This window comes from Ascaphus truei, chromosome 8 (genome assembly GCF_040206685.1).
Source record: "Ascaphus truei isolate aAscTru1 chromosome 8, aAscTru1.hap1, whole genome shotgun sequence".
NCBI lineage: Eukaryota > Metazoa > Chordata > Amphibia > Anura > Ascaphidae > Ascaphus > Ascaphus truei.
The window spans coordinates 1-16,442 of NC_134490.1; the positions used below are offsets into that span (position 1 = coordinate 1).

General features: G+C 59.1%; 1 protein-coding gene across 1 annotated transcript in view; it reads left to right on the forward strand.

Moving 5' to 3' along the window:
- Positions 1–1,725: 1,725 nt before the first annotated feature.
- Positions 1,726–16,442, forward strand: part of LOC142501008 (WD repeat- and FYVE domain-containing protein 4-like) — a gene marked incomplete at its 5' end in the record, with an annotated part of 138,053 nt that continues 123,336 nt past the window's right edge. Inside the window, 4 exons of the mRNA XM_075610248.1 lie at positions 1,726–1,920; positions 3,339–3,412; positions 3,860–4,009; positions 6,137–6,219. Coding sequence (XP_075466363.1) covers positions 1,726–1,920; positions 3,339–3,412; positions 3,860–4,009; positions 6,137–6,219 — 502 coding nt within the window. The remainder of the gene's footprint in view (positions 1,921–3,338; positions 3,413–3,859; positions 4,010–6,136; positions 6,220–16,442) is intronic.

Genomic DNA, 16,442 nt, shown 5'->3' on the forward strand with positions numbered 1-16,442 from the left:
ACCTCCATATAACCTCCATATACCCTCCCTATTACTCCATATACCGTCCCTATTACTCCATAAAACCTTCCTATTACTCCCCCATGACTCCATATAACCTCCCCATTACTCCATATAACCTCCCTATTACTCCATAAACCCTCCCTATTACTCCATATACCCTCCCTATTACTCCATAAAACCTTCCTATTACTCCCCCATAACTCCATATAACCTCCCCATTACTCCATATAACCTCCCTATTACTCCATATACCCTCCCTATAACTCCATATACCCTCCCTATTACTCCATAAACCCTCCCTATTACTCCATAAAACCTTCCTATTACTCCCCCATAACTCCATATAACCTCCCTATAACTCCATATAACCTCCCTATAACTCCTCCTATTACACTACATAACCTCTCCCTATAATTCCTCCTATTACCCCATATAACCTCTCCCTATAACTCCTCCTATAACCCCATAAACCCTTCCATATAACTCCTCCTATTGCCCCATATAATTGCTCCCTATAACTCCTATTGCCCCATATAACCTTTCCCTATAACTCCTCCTATTACCCAAACCCCGTTTCTTTGCCCCAGCTCAGAACTGCCCCTGTAACCCAAAACCCTGTTACCCTCCCCCAGCTCAGAACTGCCCCTGTAACCCAAACCCTGTTACACTCCTCCAGCTCAGAACTGCCCCAGTAACCCAAACCCCGTTACTCTCCCCCAGCTCAGAACTGCCCCAGTAACCCAAATTCCGTTACTCTCCCCCAGCTCAGAACTGCCCCAGTAACCAAAACTCTGTTACTCTCCCCCAGCTCAGAACTGCCCCTGTAACCCCAAACCCTGTTACTCTCCCAGCTCAGAACTGCCCTAGTAACCCAAACCCTGTTACTCTCCCACAGCTCAGAACTGCCCCAGTAACCCAAACCCTGTTACTCTCCCACAGCTCAGAACTGCCCCTGTAACCCAAACCATGTTACTCTCCCAGCTCAGAACTGCCCCTGTAACCCAAACCCTGTACTCTCCCCAGCTCAGAACTGCCCCTGTAACCCAAACCCTGTTACTCTCCCCCAGCTCAGAACTGCCCCTGTAACCCCAAACCCCGTTACTCTCCCCCAGCTCAGAACTGCCCCAGTAACCCAAACCCCGTTACTCTCCCCAGCTCAGAACTGCCCCTGTAACCCCAAACCCTGTTACTCTCCCAGCTCAGAACTGCCCCTGTAACCCAAACCCTGTTACTCTCTCCAGCTCAGAACTGCCCATGTAACCAAAAACCCAGTTACTCTCCCCAGCTCAGAACTGCCCCAGTAACCCAAACCCTGTTACTCTCCCCCAGCTCAGAACTGCCCCAGTAACCCAAACCCCGTTACTCTCCCCAGCTCAGAACTGCCCCTGTAACCCCAAACCCTGTTACTCTCCCCAGCTCAGAACTGCCCCAGTAACCCAAACCCCGTTACTCTCCCCAGCTCAGAACTGCCCCTGTAACCCCAAACCCTGTTACTCTCCCCAGCTCAGAACTGCCCCAGTAACCCAAACCCCGTTACTCTCCCCAGCTCAGAACTGCCCCTGTAACCCCAAACCCTGTTACTCTCCCCAGCTCAGAACTGCCACAGTAACCCAAACCCCTATACTCTCCCCAGCTCAGAACTGCCCCAGTAACCCCAAACCCCGTTACTCTCCCCCAGCTCAGAACTGCCCCAGTAACCCAAACCCTGTTACTCTCCCCCAGCTCAGAACTGCCCCAGTAACCCAAACCCGTTACTCTCCCAGCTCCTGTGTTTCTTGCTTATACAGAAGGTCCCACCTGTTGAACCCACGAATCTTCCAGCTCCTGCTGACCATCGCGGGCACAGCGGAGCTGGGCGTGGGGCCCGCCCGCTCTATAAACCTTCCGGCAATCCACCATATACTCTGTGACTTCCAGGTGAGCCCTGTGCCTCTCCCTCCTGTATCTGCCATCCCTGTGCATCGCACTCCTGTATCTGCCATCCCTGTGCCTCGCACTCCTGTATCTGTCACCCCTGTGCCTCGCACTCCTGTATCTGTCACCCCTGTGCCTCGCACTCCTGTATCTGTCACCCCTGTGCCCCGCACTCCTGTATCGTCACCCCTGTGCCTCGCACTCCTGTATCTGTCACCCCTGTGCCTCGCACTCCTGTATCTGCCATCCCTGTGCATCGCACTCCTGTATCTGTCATCCCTATGCATCGCAATCCTGTATCTGTGACCCCTGTGCCTCGCACTCCTGTATCTGTCATCCCTGTGCATCGCACGCCTGTATCTGTCACCCCTGTGCCTCGCACTCCTGTATCTGTCATCCCTGTGCATCGCACGCCTGTATCTGTCACCCCTGTGCCTCGCACTCCTGTATCTGTCGCCCCTGTGCCTTGCACTCCTGTATCTGTCATCCTGTGCATCGCACGCCTGTATCTGTCACCCCTGTGCCTCGCACTCCTGTATCTGTCATCCCTGTGCCTCTCCCCTGTGCTTCACACACCTGTATCTGTCATCCCTGTGCCTCACACTCCTGTATCTTTCATCCCTGTGCCTCTCCCTCCTGTGCCTCTCCCCCCTGTGCCTCACACTCCTGTATCTGTCATCCCTGTGCCTCTCTCCCCTATGCCTCACATTCCTGTATCTGTCATCCTGTGCCTCTCCCGTGTGCCTCTCCCCCCTGCGTCCTTCTCCTGTGCCTCTCCCCCCTGCGCCCTTCTCCTGTGCCTCTCCCCCCTGCGCCCCCCTCCTGTGCCTCTCCCCTCTGCGCCCCCTCCTGTGCCTCTCCCCCCTGCGCCCCTCTCCTGTGCCTCTCCCCCTGCGCCCCCTCCTGTGCCTCTCCCCTGTGCCCCCCTCCTGTGCCTCACAGCCCATATGTAAATGAGCACACATTAGTAGAAATGAATCCTTGGGTAGAAGCTGTTTGGACTTTTTTCCTTATATTTTCCTTATATTTTCCTTATATTTTCCTTATATTTATACATTATTTATACTTTTATTCTAGACTTGGTTACTGAAATAAATCTATTTTTCTTTAAATAGTAAAGGGAACTATAAGTTTGTCATTAAAATACTAGTAATACCCCTGGGGGGGGAGGGGGGATAGAAAGTGCTACTTTGTATCCCCTAATACCCCAAACTTCAGCCACTGCGTTTTAAAGCATTTCCGTTTGTGTTTTAATACACCTTCCGGTGGCCGGGGGGACGGGCGAGAGTTCGGGGGCGCTGCTGTGTGCCCACGGGGTGAGCCGCTGCTCCGTGGGGTGTCGGGCGCCAGTCCTGGTCCCTCCCGTGTGGGGTGTCGGACACCCCGTCTTGGTATTAACGGGCCGCCTTCTTTCTCCGTAGCTCTGGCTTGACGTCCCGGGGGATTTGGGCGTCTCTCTGCTCACGCACCTGGAGGAATTTCTCCGCTGCCCCAGGTACGGGCGGGGGAGGAGCGGGGCCGGGGGGGGAGAGCGGGCAGGGGGGGGGGGGAGAGCGGGGCAGGGGGGGGGGGGGGAGAGCGGGGCAGGGGGGGGTGCGGGGCAGGGGGGGGGTGCGGGGCAGGGGGGGGGGGGGGGCGGGAGGGGGGGGGCGGGGCGGGGGGCGGGGCAGGGGGGGGGCAGGGGGGGGCGGGGCAGGGGGGGGAGCCGGGGCGAGGGGGGGAGCGGGGCGAGGGGGGAGAGCGGGGCGAGGGGGGAGCGGGGCAGGGGGGGGATACGTGGATACATTGAGGCGGGTAACGGGAGGTTTCCGGGCGGTCCGAGGCTCGTTCTGTACCGGAGTTTAAACAAACTGGAATCCTTTTAGCATTGGTTGGATGTTCTGGATTTGGGGTGTTGGGGTCACCCCTTTTTCACACACCGTACCCCCCTTCCTTGCTACAGAGACCCGGTAATCACCCAGCAGCTGCAGCTGTTCCCCCGGCTCGTCTTCCTCCTCAATGACCCCTGTGTGACACGGACAAAGGTCACCCTAATATGCACCCTCATCAGCCACTGTCTCAACTACTCCTTCAACAGCAGCGATGTCTCCAGGTAAGCAGCGCCTCATCCATAACCTGAAGCCCATGTACAGGGTGTGTGGGGGGGAGGTGAGAGGGTGTGGGTGGGGGAGGTGAGCGGGGTGTGGGGGGGAGGGGAGAGGGTGTGGGGGGGGGAGGGAGGTGAGAGGGTGTGGTGGGGGGAGGTGAGGGTGTGGGGGGGAGGGAGGTGAGAGGGTGTGGGGGGGAGGGAGGTGAGAGGGTGTGGAAGGGGAGGGAGGTGAGAGGGTGTGGTGGGGGGGAGGTGAGAGGGTGTGGGGGGGGGGAGGGAGGTGAGAGGGTGTGGGGGGGGGAGGTGAGAGGGTGTGGGGGGGAGGGAGGTGAGAGGGTTTGGGGGTGGGGAGGTGAGAGGGTGTGGGGGGGAAGGTGAGAGGGTGTGCAGGGGGAGGGAGGTGAGAGGGTGTGGGGGGCAGGGAGGTGAGAGGGTGTGGAGGGGGAGGTGAGAGGTGGGGGGGGAGGTGAGAGGGTGTTGTGGCGGCGGAGGTGAGAGGGTGTGGGGGGGAGGGAGGTGAGGGGGTGAAGGGGTGAGAGGGGGTGTGGGGGGAGGGTGTGTGTGGGGGGGAGGGTGTGGGGTGATGTGGGGGGAGGGAGGTGAGAGGGTGTGGGGGGGAGAGGGTGTGGGGGTGAGGGGCTGTGGGGGGAGAGAGGTTGGGGAGAGAGGTGACAGGGTGTGTGTGGGGGGGGGAGGTGAGATGGTGTGGGGTGGGAGGTTTAAAGGTGAGAGGGTGTGTATAGGGGAGAGGTGAGAGGGTGTGTAGGGGGGAGAAGTGAGAGTTTGTATAGGAAGGAGAGGGTGTGAAGGGAGAGGGTCTGTAGGGGAGAGGTGAGAGGGTGTGCAGAAGGGAGAAGGTGCGTAGAGGGGAGAGGGTGTGTAGGGGGGAGAGGTGAGAGGGTGTATAGGAATGAGAGGGTGTGTAGGGGAAGAGGTGAGAGGGTGTGCAGAGGGGAGAGGGTGCGTAGAGGGGAGAGGGTGTGTAGGGGGGAGAGGTGAGAGGGTGTGTAGGGGGAGAGGTGAGAGGGTATGCAGAGGGGAGAAGGTGCGTAGAAGGGAGAGGGTGTGTAGGGGGGAGAGGGGGTGTAGGAGGCAGACGGTGTGTAGGGGGAGAGAGGTGAGAGGGTGTGTAGGTGGAGAGAGGTGAGAGGGTGTGTATGGGGGTGAGGTGATGTAGGGGGAGACGGGTGTATGAGGAGAGGGAATCGGGGAGAGGTGAGCAGGGTATAAGGTGTGCACAGGGGAGAGGGTGTAGGGGAGGGGGGAGTGTAGGGGGACAGGTGAGCAGGTTATAAGGTGTGTACGGGGGAGAGGGGGTGTAGGGGGGAGAGGTGAGCAGGGTATAAGGTGTGTACGGGGGAGGAGAGGTGTAGGGGGAGAGGTGAGCAGGTTATGTGTGTACGGGGGAGAGGGGTGTAGGGGGGCGGAGTGTGAGCAGGGTATGAGGTGTAGGGGGAGAGGTGTGTATGGTGGGGTGTAGGGGGAGAGGTGAGCAGGGTATAAGGTGTGTACGGGGGAGAGGGGGTGTAGGGGGGAGAAGTGAGCAGGGTATAAGGTGTGTACGGGGGGGAGAGGGGGTGTAGGGGGGGAGAGGTGAGCAGGGTATAAGGTGTGTACGGGGGAGGACGGTGTACGGGGGAGAGGTGAGCAGGTTATGTGTGTACGGGGGGAGAGGGGGTGTAGGGGGGGAGAGGTGAGCAGGGTATAAGGTGTGTACGGGGGAGGAGAGGTGTAGGGGGGGAGCGGTGTGTATGGTGGGTGTAGGGGGGAGAGGTGAGCGCGGTCTAAGGTGTGTCCGGGGGGAGAGGGGGCGTGAGCGGGGTGTAGGGGGGAGAAGTGAGCAGGGTATAAGGTGTGTACAGGGGGAGAGGGGGTGTAGGGGGAGAGGTGAGCATGGATACAGGTGTGTAAGGGGCGAAGAGGTGAGCAGGGTATAAGGTGTGTAGGGGGGAGAGGGGGTGTAGGAGGGAGAGGTGAGCAGGGTATAAGGTGTGTACGGGGGAGAGGGTTGTAGGGGAGAGTGGGGGTGTAGGGGGGAGAGGTGAGCAGGGTCATAATGTCGTGTATGGGGGGAGAGGGGGGTGTACGGGGGAGAGGTGAGCAGGGTATAAGATGTGTTTCCCCTCTCAGGCTCGGATTGTTCTTGGCCAGCACTTTGCATGCTGTGAGTGTGGATGAGAAGTTGCTGCTCTCAGAGGACCCCTCACTGGAAGGTGATATATCTCTGTACCCCCCTCACTGGAAGGTGATATATCTCTGTACCCCCCTCACTGGAAGGTGATATATCTCTGTACCCCCTGTACCCCCCTCACTGGAAGGTGATATATCTGTCCCCCCTCACTGGAAGGTGATATATCTCTGTACCCCCCTCACTGGAAGGTGATATATCTGTTCCCCCCTCACTGGAAGGTGATATATCTCTGTACCCCCCTCACTGGAAGGTGATATATCTGTCCCCCCCTCACTGGAAGGTGATATATCTCTGTACCCCCCTCACTGGAAGGTGATATATCTGTTCCCCCCCTCACTGGAAGGTGATATATCTCTGCCCCCCCCTCACTGGAAGGTGATATATCTTTGTACGCCCCCCTCACTGGAAGGTGATATATCTTTGTACACCCCTCACTGGAAGGTGATATATCTCTGCCCCCCCCTCACTGGAAGGTGATATATCTTTGTACACCCTCACTGGAAGGTGATATATCTCTTTACCCCCCTCACTGGAAGGTGATATATCTTTACCCCCTCACTGGAAGGTGATGTAGTCTGTCCCCCCCTCACTGGAAGGTGATATATCTTCCCCTCAGGAGGTGATATATCTGTTCCCCCCTCACTGGAAGGTGATATATCTGTTCCCCCCTCACTGGAAGGTGATATATCTCTGTACCCCCCTCACTGGAAGTGAATATCTCTGTCCAGCCCTCGAACTGAAGGTGATATATCTGTACCCCTCACTGGAAGGTGATATATCTCTGTACCCCCTCACTGGAAGGTGATATATCTCTGTCCCCCTCACTGGAAGGTGATATATCTCTGTCCCCCCTCACTGGAAGGTGATATACCTCCCCTCGTTCCCCCCCTCACTGGAAGGTGATATATCTCTGTCCCCCCCTCACTGGAAGGTGATATATCTCTGTCCCCCCTCACTGGAAGGTGATATATCTCTGTACCCCCCTCACTGGAAGGTGATATATCTCTGTACCCCCCTCACTGGAAGGTGATATATCTCTGTACCCCCCTCACTGGAAGGTTATATATCTCTGTCCCTCCCTCACTGGAAGGTGATATATCTCTGTACCCCCCTCACTGGAAGGTGATATCTCTGTCCCCCCTCACTGGAAGGTGATATATCTCTGTACCCCCTCACTGGAAGGTGATATATCTCTGTCCCCCCTCACTGGAAGGTGATATATCTGTCCCCCCTCACTGGAAGGTGATATATCTGTCCCCCCCTCACTGGAAGGTGATATATCTCTGTACCCCCTCACTGGAAGGTGATATATCTCTGTCCCCCCCTCACTGGAAGGTGATATACTCTTGTACCCCCTCACTGGAAGGTGATATATCTGTCCCCCCCTCAATGGAAGGTGATATATCTCTGTACCCCCCTCACTGGAAGGTGTATAACTCACTGATGTGGCTGCAGATCCTGTCCCCCCCTCACTGGCGCAGTCTGCAGATCCTGTCCCCCCCCTCACTGGCGCGGCTGCAGATCCTGTACCCCCCCTCACTGGCGCGGCTGCAGATCCTGTACCCCCCTCACTGGCGCGGCTGCAGATCCTGTCCCCCCCTCACTGGCGCGGGCTGCAGATCCTGTCCCCCCTCCACTGGCCGGCTGCAGATCCTGTCCCCCCCTCACTGGCGCGGCTGCAGATCCTGTCCCCCCCTCACTGGCGCGGCTGCAGATCCTGTCCCCCCCCTCACTGGCGTGGCTGCATATCCTGTACCCCCCCTCACTGGCGCGGCTGCAGATCTTGTACCCCCCTCACTGGCGCGGCTGCAGAACCTGTACCCCCTCACTGGCGTGGCTGCACATCCTGTACCCCCCCTCACTGGCGTGGCTGCAGATCCTGTCCCCCCCCCTCACTGGCGTGGCTGCAGATCCTGTCCCCCCCCTCACTGGCGCGGGCTGCAGATCCTGTCCCCCTCACTGGCGCGGCTGCAGATCCTGTCCCCCCCTCACTGGCGCGGCTGCAGATCCTGTACCCCCCTCACTGGCGCGGCTGCAGATCCTGTCCCCCCCTCACTGGCGCTGGCTGCAGATCCTGTCCCCCCCTCACTGGCGTGGCTGCAGATCCTGTCCCCCCCCTCACTGGCGCGGCTGCAGATCCTGTCCCCCCCCTCACTGGCGCGGCTGCAGATCCTGCCCCCCCTCACTGGCGCGGCTGCAGATCCTGCCCCCCCCTCACTGGCGCGGCTGCAGATCCTGTCCCCCCCCCTCACTGGCGCGGCTGCAGATCCTGTCCCCCCCTCACTGGCGTGGCTGCAGATCCTGTCCCCCCCCTCACTGGCCGCGGCTGCAGATCTGTACCCCCCCCCTCACTGGCGTGGCTGCAGATCCTGTCCCCCCCCCTCACTGGCGCGGCTGCGATCCTGTCCCCCCCCCTCACTGGCGCGGCTGCAGATCCTGTCCCCCCCTCACTGGCGCGGCTGCAGATCCCTGTACCCCCCTCACTGGCGCGACTGCAGATCCTGTCCCCCCCCTCACTGGCGCGGCTGCAGATCCTGTCCCCCCCTCACTGGCGCGGCTGCAGATCCTGTCCCCCCCCTCACTGGCGTGGCTGCATATCCTGTACCCCCCTCACTGGCGCGGCTGCAGATCTTGTACCCCCCCTCACTGGCGCGGCTGCAGAACCCTGTACCCCCCCTCACTGGCGTGGCTGCACATCCTGTACCCCCCCCCTCACTGGCGTGGACTGCAGATCCTGTCCCCCCCCTCACTGGCGTGGCTGCAGATCCTGTCCCCCCCCTCACTGGCGTGGCTGCAGATCCTGTCCCCCCCTCACTGGCGCGGCTGCAGATCCTGTCCCCCCCTCACTGGCGCGGGCTGCAGATCCTGTCCCCCCTCACTGGCGCGGCTGCAGATCCTGTCCCCTCCTCACTGGCGTGGCTGCAGATCCTGTCCCCCCCCTCACTGGCGTGGCTGCAGATCCTGTCCCCCCCCTCACTGGCGCGGCTGCAGATCCTGTCCCCCCCTCACTGGCGCGGCTGCAGATCCTGCCCCCCCCTCACTGGCGCGGCTGCAGATCCTGCCCCCCCCCCTCACTGGCGCGGCTGCAGATCCTGTCCCCCCTCACTGGCGCGGCTGCAGATCCTCCCCCCCTTCACTGGCGTGGCTGCAGATCCTGTCCCCCCCCCCTCACTGGCGCGGCTGCAGATCCTGTACCCCCCCTCACTGGCGCGGCTGCAGATCCTGTCCCCCCCCCCTCACTGGCGCGGCTGCAGATCTGTCCCCCCCCTCACTGGCGCGGGGCTGCAGATCCTGTCCCCCCCCTCACTGGCGCGGCGTGCAGATCCTGTACCCCCTCACTGGCGCGGCTGCAGATCTGTCCCCCCCCTCACTGGCGCGGCTGCAGATCCTGTCCCCCCCTCACTGGCGCGGCTGCAGATCCTGTCGGGGGCGGCAGAACAGCAGGGCGGCAGAATAGCCAGACCGGCAGGAGAGCAGAGGGGCAGGGGAGCAGTGGGGCAGGCGGGAGAGGGGCAGGGCGGCAGAGGCGCAGGGCAGCAGGGAGGGGGCGCTCTCGCGCGCTCATTATATTGGGTGGTAGCCATTTCTGCAGCATTTTCTCTCACTGTGAGACACGACTCGTTGCGGGAACGTGAATAATAATCTGTGACAGAAACTGGGTAGCAGCTTGTCCCCTTGATGCAGAAGTGAGTGAATAGCGCGCCGTGCGTCAAAGAGCGTTTAATTTCCATAAACACTCCCGGCTCCTTATCTCCGTCCATGAATATTCTGTGGTTCATAGTGAGACTTTCTAAAGCAACAGAATACCGGCCCGCCCGGTTTAATACCCCGCGGGACGCCGCCGCGGTGCAATACTCAGCGGGGACGACGCCGCGGTGCACCCGCCGGTTTAATACTCAGCGGGACGACGCGCGCGGTGCGCCCGTCGGGTTTAATACTCAGCGGGACGACGCCGCGGTGCGCCCGTCGGTTTAATACTCAGCGGGACGACGCCGCGGTGCGCCCGCCGGTTTAATACTCAGCGAGACGACGCCGCGGTGCGCGGTTAGAAAGGCTGCAGGTCGCTCCAGAACTGAACGGATTAAAATGCTGCTTTCTAGCCCTGATTATATTGAATGAAATGAATGATATTCACACTTGGCATGGTGCGTTGCCCGATATGCCCACGGTCCTCGCTGTCACGGGAACTTGTGAGTGGCTGTAATAATACACACCAAAATACCTGGGTTGAACTGAACACGACTTAGATATGATAAAATATAATTTATTCCTTGAAAAAGGTGAACACACGAGATATACAAATAACAGGCAAAATATAGACACTTACTTAGGGTTGGAATGAAGTAATCAGGAACAACGATTAGCAATTCATGCAGCAATCACGAGAAATCACAAAGACAATGGGTATGGGCTGAGCCTTGTTTATATACAATCTCAGTCCTATCCCTTAACCGTGGGGCGCCTGGCTGTCTAGCAGATTCCTTTGAAGTTAGGAACTCCCTTATCTGCAAGTGTGAATTATGACAGAACACTCAGGTACTTTGTTCCTTCGCCCTATTGTATACAATCAGGGCGGTCAGCCTTTGATCAGAGGGTTTATGATAGACAACTGTTCTGCCATCCTGACCTATTAACATAGCAGATGGGTTCTTAGTTTTCATACTAGACCCAAAATACAAATCATTCTTTAATATCTTCACATATTAAAATAATCCGTTCTGTTGGGCCCAGTGGGCTGAAACCTGCCAGTCTTTCCAGCCGGAACTGACTCTCCATTGTGGCCACGTTTCAGCTCTCTGCGACCCCCAGAACCGGAGATACACAAATGCACTTTAAAACCTTTTTATTTTAATACAGGATTCTCCGCTTAAAAATGAATCTCTGCTTTTCACTCGTTTCCCATTGACATCAACGGGCTCCGCCGCCATAGGCTTTTAATGGAGCCACTCCGCCGTTAAAGTCAATGGTTTCCGCTGCTATAGTCTTTCAATGGGGCTTCTCCGCCATAGCCTTTCAATGGGGTAACTCCGCCATTGAAGTCTATGGACAAACCACAATTTGTACAGTTGCGCACACTCCGTCTCGTTGGTCGGAGAGGGTTGGGAATGGTCATGCATTCATGCCGGAACCGTGGCTGCATGCGACCCAAATCCCAGCCCTCTGGTCCTCCCAGAACCGGAGATATGGACTTACACATTTGCGTTTTCGAACTTAGCCGTTTTCACACCACGCGGCTTTTCCCCATTGGAATCAATGGCCGGCGTCGCCATTGGAGTCAATGGGGCCTCCGCTCCGCCATTGGAGTCAATGGCACGACCCACTTCATGAGTACGACCCCTTACGGGGTCCCTCATTCCCGGACCCGATGGGGGTCGAGTGTGGGCGTTCCTAGGGGCTAGGGGCAAAAAGAATTTTATTTCTGGGTGCCCTAGAACCTAAGATTCCCACGCCAATTGTCGTTGACCTTGAACTCGGTGATAAAGCTCTTTTCAAAGACATTGTGTCCGCTTCTGCGGTTTTGCGGTTTGGATGGCTGCCAACCTGTTCCTGGAGGTCGGCGTAGAGGAATCCTCATTGAAGTCAATGGCCCCATTGACTTACAATGGGAAACCACCGCTCCTCCTCTCGGACGCCACCAGCTGGTCTTCACTGGAAACAGGCCCAAAACCGCTAGATCCGCCATTGAAATGAATGGAGCTGCAATGGCGACCTATAGGACTCTGCAAAATGGAGCCTGAATAGGCGGGAACATGGAACAAAGGGCTATAATCACTTTCAAACTATTAACCCTCCTCCTCCCGGATGGATCCCAGTGTGTGTGTGTGGTGCAGACACTGACATGATGACAATACATTATAACAGGGGACATACACATTTAGATGTTGCAGCAAGGTAACACCACACTTCTGGACCACAGTCCAGTTAACCCCTTGCCTCCCTAGTGAGAGCAGGGGTGGCCAAATGGGGTGTAACCCCTTTAATACCGGGCCAAACCCCCTCTCCCATGACACCCGCTACCTGAGGGGCTTCTAGTTCCCTACATGCCCAGGGTCCTGGCTACCTGAGGGGCTTCTAGTTCCCTACATGCCCAGGGACCCGGCTACCTGAGAGGCTTCTAGTTCCCTACATGCCCAGGGTCACGGCTACCTGAGGGGCTTCTAGTTCCCTACATGCCCAGGGTCCCGGCTACCTGAGGGGCTTCTAGTTCCCGACATGCCCAGGGACCCGGCTACCTGAGGGGCTTCTAGTTCCCTACATGCCCAGGGTCCCGCTACCTGAGGGGCTTCTAGTTCCCTACATGCCCAGGGTCCCGGCTACCTGAGGGGCTTCTAGTTCCCTACATGCCCAGGGTCCCGGCTACCTGAGGGGCTTCTAGTTCCCTACATGCCCAGGGTTCCGGCTACCTGAGGGGCTTCTAGTTCCCTGCATGCCCAGGGTCACGGCTACCTGAGGGGCTTCTAGTTCCCTACATGCCCAGGGTCCCGGCTACCTGAGGGGCTTCTAGTTCCCTACATGCCCAGGGTCCTGGCTACCTGAGGGGCTTCTAGTTCCCTACATGTCCAGGGTCACGGCTACCTGAGGGGCTTCTAGTTCCCTACATGCCCAGGGACCCGGCTACCTGAGGGGCTTCTAGTTCCCTACATGCCCAGGGTCCCAGCCACCTGAGGGGCTTCTAGTTCCCGACATGCCCAGGGTCACGGCTACCTGAGGGGCTTATAGTTCCCTACATGCCCAGGGACCCGGCTACCTGAGGGGCTTCTAGTTCCCGACATGCCCAGGGTCACGGCTACCTGAAGGGCTTCTAGTTCCCTACATGCCCAGGGTCACGGCTACCTGAGGGGCTTCTAGTTCCCGACATGCCCAGGGTCCCGGCTACCTGAGGGGCTTCTAGTTCCGTACATGCCCAGGGTCCCGGCTACCTGAGGGGCTTCTAGTTCCCTACATGCCCAGGGTCCCGGCTACCTGAGGGGCTTCTAGTTCCGTACATGCCCAGGGTCCCGGCTACCTGAGGGGCTTCTAGTTCCCTACATGCCCAGGGTCCCGGCTACCTGAGGGGCTTCTAGTTCCCTACATGCCCAGGGACCCGGCTACCTGAGGGGCTTCTAGTTCCGTACATGCCCAGGGTCCCGGCTACCTGAGGGGCTTCTAGTTCCCTACATGCCCAGGGACCCGGCTACCTGAGGGGCTTCTAGTTCCGTACATGCCCAGGGTCCCGGCTACCTGAGGGGCTTCTAGTTCCCTACATGCCCAGGGACCCGGCTACCTGAGGGGCATCTAGTTCCGTACATGCCCAGGGACCCGGCTACCTGAGGGGCTTCTAGTTCCTGACATGCCCAGGGTCCCAGCTACCTCAGGGGCTTCTAGTTCCCTACATGCCCAGGGACCCGGCTACCTGAGGGGCTTCTAGTTCCCGACATGCCCAGGGTCCTGGCTACCTGAGGGGCTTCTAGTTCCCTACATGTCCAGGGACCCGGCTACCTGAGGGGCTTCTAGTTCCCTACATGCCCAGGGTCCTGGCTACCTGAGGGGCTTCTAGTTCCTGACATGCCCAGGGTCCCGGCTACCTGAGGGGCTTCTAGTTCCTGACATGCCCAGGGACCCGGCTACCTGAGGGGCTTCTAGTTCCCTACATGCCCAGGGTCCCGGCTACCTGAGGGGCTTCTAGTTCCCTACATGCCCCGGGGTCCTGGCTACCTGAGGGGCTTCTAGTTCCCTACATGCCCAGGGTCCGGCTACCTGAGGAGCTTCTAGTTCCCTACATGCCCAGGGTCCTGGCTACCTGAGGAGCTTCTAGTTCCCGACATGCCCAGGGACCCGGCTACCTGAGGGGCTTCTAGTTCCCGACATGCCCAGGGACCCGGCTACCTGAGGGGCTTCTAGTTCCCTACATGCCCAGGGACCCGGCTACCTGAGGAGCTTCTAGTTCCCTACATGCCCAGGGACCCGGCTACCTGAGGGGCTTCTAGTTCCCTACATGCCCAGGGTCCCAACTACCTGAGGGGCTTCTAGTTCCCTACATGCCCAGGGTCCCAGCTACCTGAGGGGCTTCTAGTTCCCGACATGCCCAGGGTCACGGCTACCTGAGGGGCTTCTAGTTCCCGACATGCCCAGGGTCCCAGCTACCTGAGGGGCTTCTAGTTCCCTACATGCCCAGGGTCCCGGCTACCTGAGGTGCTTCTAGTTCCCTACATGCCCAGGGACCCGGCTACCTGAGGGGCTTCTAGTTCCCTACATGCCCAGGGTCCCAACTACCTGAGGGGCTTCTAGTTCCCTACATGCCCAGGGTCCCAGCTACCTGAGGGGCTTCTAGTTCCCGACATGCCCAGGGTCACGGCTACCTGAGGGGCTTCTAGTTCCCGACATGCCCAGGGTCCCAGCTACCTGAGGGGCTTCTAGTTCCATACATGCCCAGGGTCCCAACTACCTGAGAGGCTTCTAGTTCCCTACATGCCCAGGGTCCCAGCTACCTGAGGGGCTTCTAGTTCCCTACATGCCCAGGGTCCCAGCTACCTGAGGGGCTTCTAGTTCCCTACATGCCCAGGGACCCGGCTACCTGAGGGGCTTCTAGTTCCCTACATGCCCAGGGTCCCAACTACCTGAGGGGCTTCTAGTTCCCTACATGCCCAGGGTCCCAGCTACCTGAGGGGCTTCTAGTTCCCTACATGCCCAGGGTCCCAGCTACCTGAGGGGCTTCTAGTTCCCTACATGCCCAGGGTCCCAGCTACCTGAGGGGCTTCTAGTTCCCTACATGCCCAGGGACCCGGCTACCTGAGGGGCTTCTAGTTCCGTACATGCCCAGGGTCCCGGCTACCTGAGGGGCTTCTAGTTCCGTACATGCCCAGGGTCCCGGCTACCTGAGGGGCTTCTAGTTCCCTACATGCCCAGGGTCCCGGCTACCTGAGGGGCTTCTAGTTCCCGACATGCCCAGGGACCCGGCTACCTGAGGGGCTTCTAGTTCCCTACATGCCCAGGGTCCCGGCTACCTGAGGAGCTTCTAGTTCCCGACATGCCCAGGGTCCCGCTACCTGAGGGGCTTCTAGTTCCCTACATGCCCAGGGACCCAGCTATCTGAGAGCTTCTAGTTCCCTACATGCCCAGGGACCCGCTACCTGAGGGGCTTCTAGTTCCCTACATGCCCAGGGACCCGGCTACCTGAGGAGCTTCTAGTTCCCTACATGCCCAGGGACCCGGCTACCTGAGGGGCTTCTAGTTCCCTACATGCCCAGGGTCCCGGCTACCTGAGGGGCTTCTAGTTCCCTACATGCCCAGGGTCCCGGCTACCTGAGGGGCTTCTAGTTCCCGACATGCCCAGGGTCCCGGCTACCTGAGGGGCTTCTAGTTCCCGACATGCCCAGGGACCCGGCTACCTGAGGGGCTTCTAGTTCCCTACATGCCCAGGGTCCCGGCTACCTGAGGGGCTTCTAGTTCCTGACATGCCCAGGGTCACGGCTACCTGAGGGGCTTCTAGTTCCCGACATGCCCAGGGACCCGGCTACCTGAGGGGCTTCTAGTTCCCTACATGTCCAGGGACCTGAGGGGCTTCTAGTTCCCGACATGCCCAGGGTCCTGGCTACCTGAGAGCTTCTAGTTCCCGACATGCCCAGGGTCCCGGCTACCTGAGGGGCTTCTAGTTCCCTACATGCCCAGGGACCCGGCTACCTGAGAGGCTTCTAGTTCCCTACATGCCCAGGGACCCGGCTACCTGAGGGGCTTCTAGTTCCGTACATGCCCAGGGTCCCGGCTACCTGAGGGGCTTCTAGTTCCCTACATGCCCAGGGTCACGGCTACCTGAGGGGCTTCTAGTTCCCTACATGCCCAGGGACCCGGCTACCTGAGGGGCTTCTAGTTCCCTACATGCCCAGGGACCCGGCTACCTGAGGGGCTTCTAGTTCCCTACATGCCCAGGGTCCCAGCTACCTGAGGGGCTTCTAGTTCCCTACATGCCCAGGGTCCCGGCTACCTGAGGGGCTTCTAGTTCCGTACATGCCCAGGGTCACGGCTACCTGAGGGGCTTCTAGTTCCCGACATGCCCAGGGTCCCGGCTACCTGAGGGGCTTCTAGTTCCCTACATGCCCAGGGACCCGGCTACCTGAGGGGCTTCTAGTTCCCTACATGCCCAGGGTCCCAACTACCTGAGAGGCTTCTAGTTCCCTACATGCCCAGGGACCCAGCTATCTGAGAGCTTCTAGTTCCCTACATGCCCGGGGTCCCGGCTACCTGAGGGGCTTCTAGTTCCCTACATGC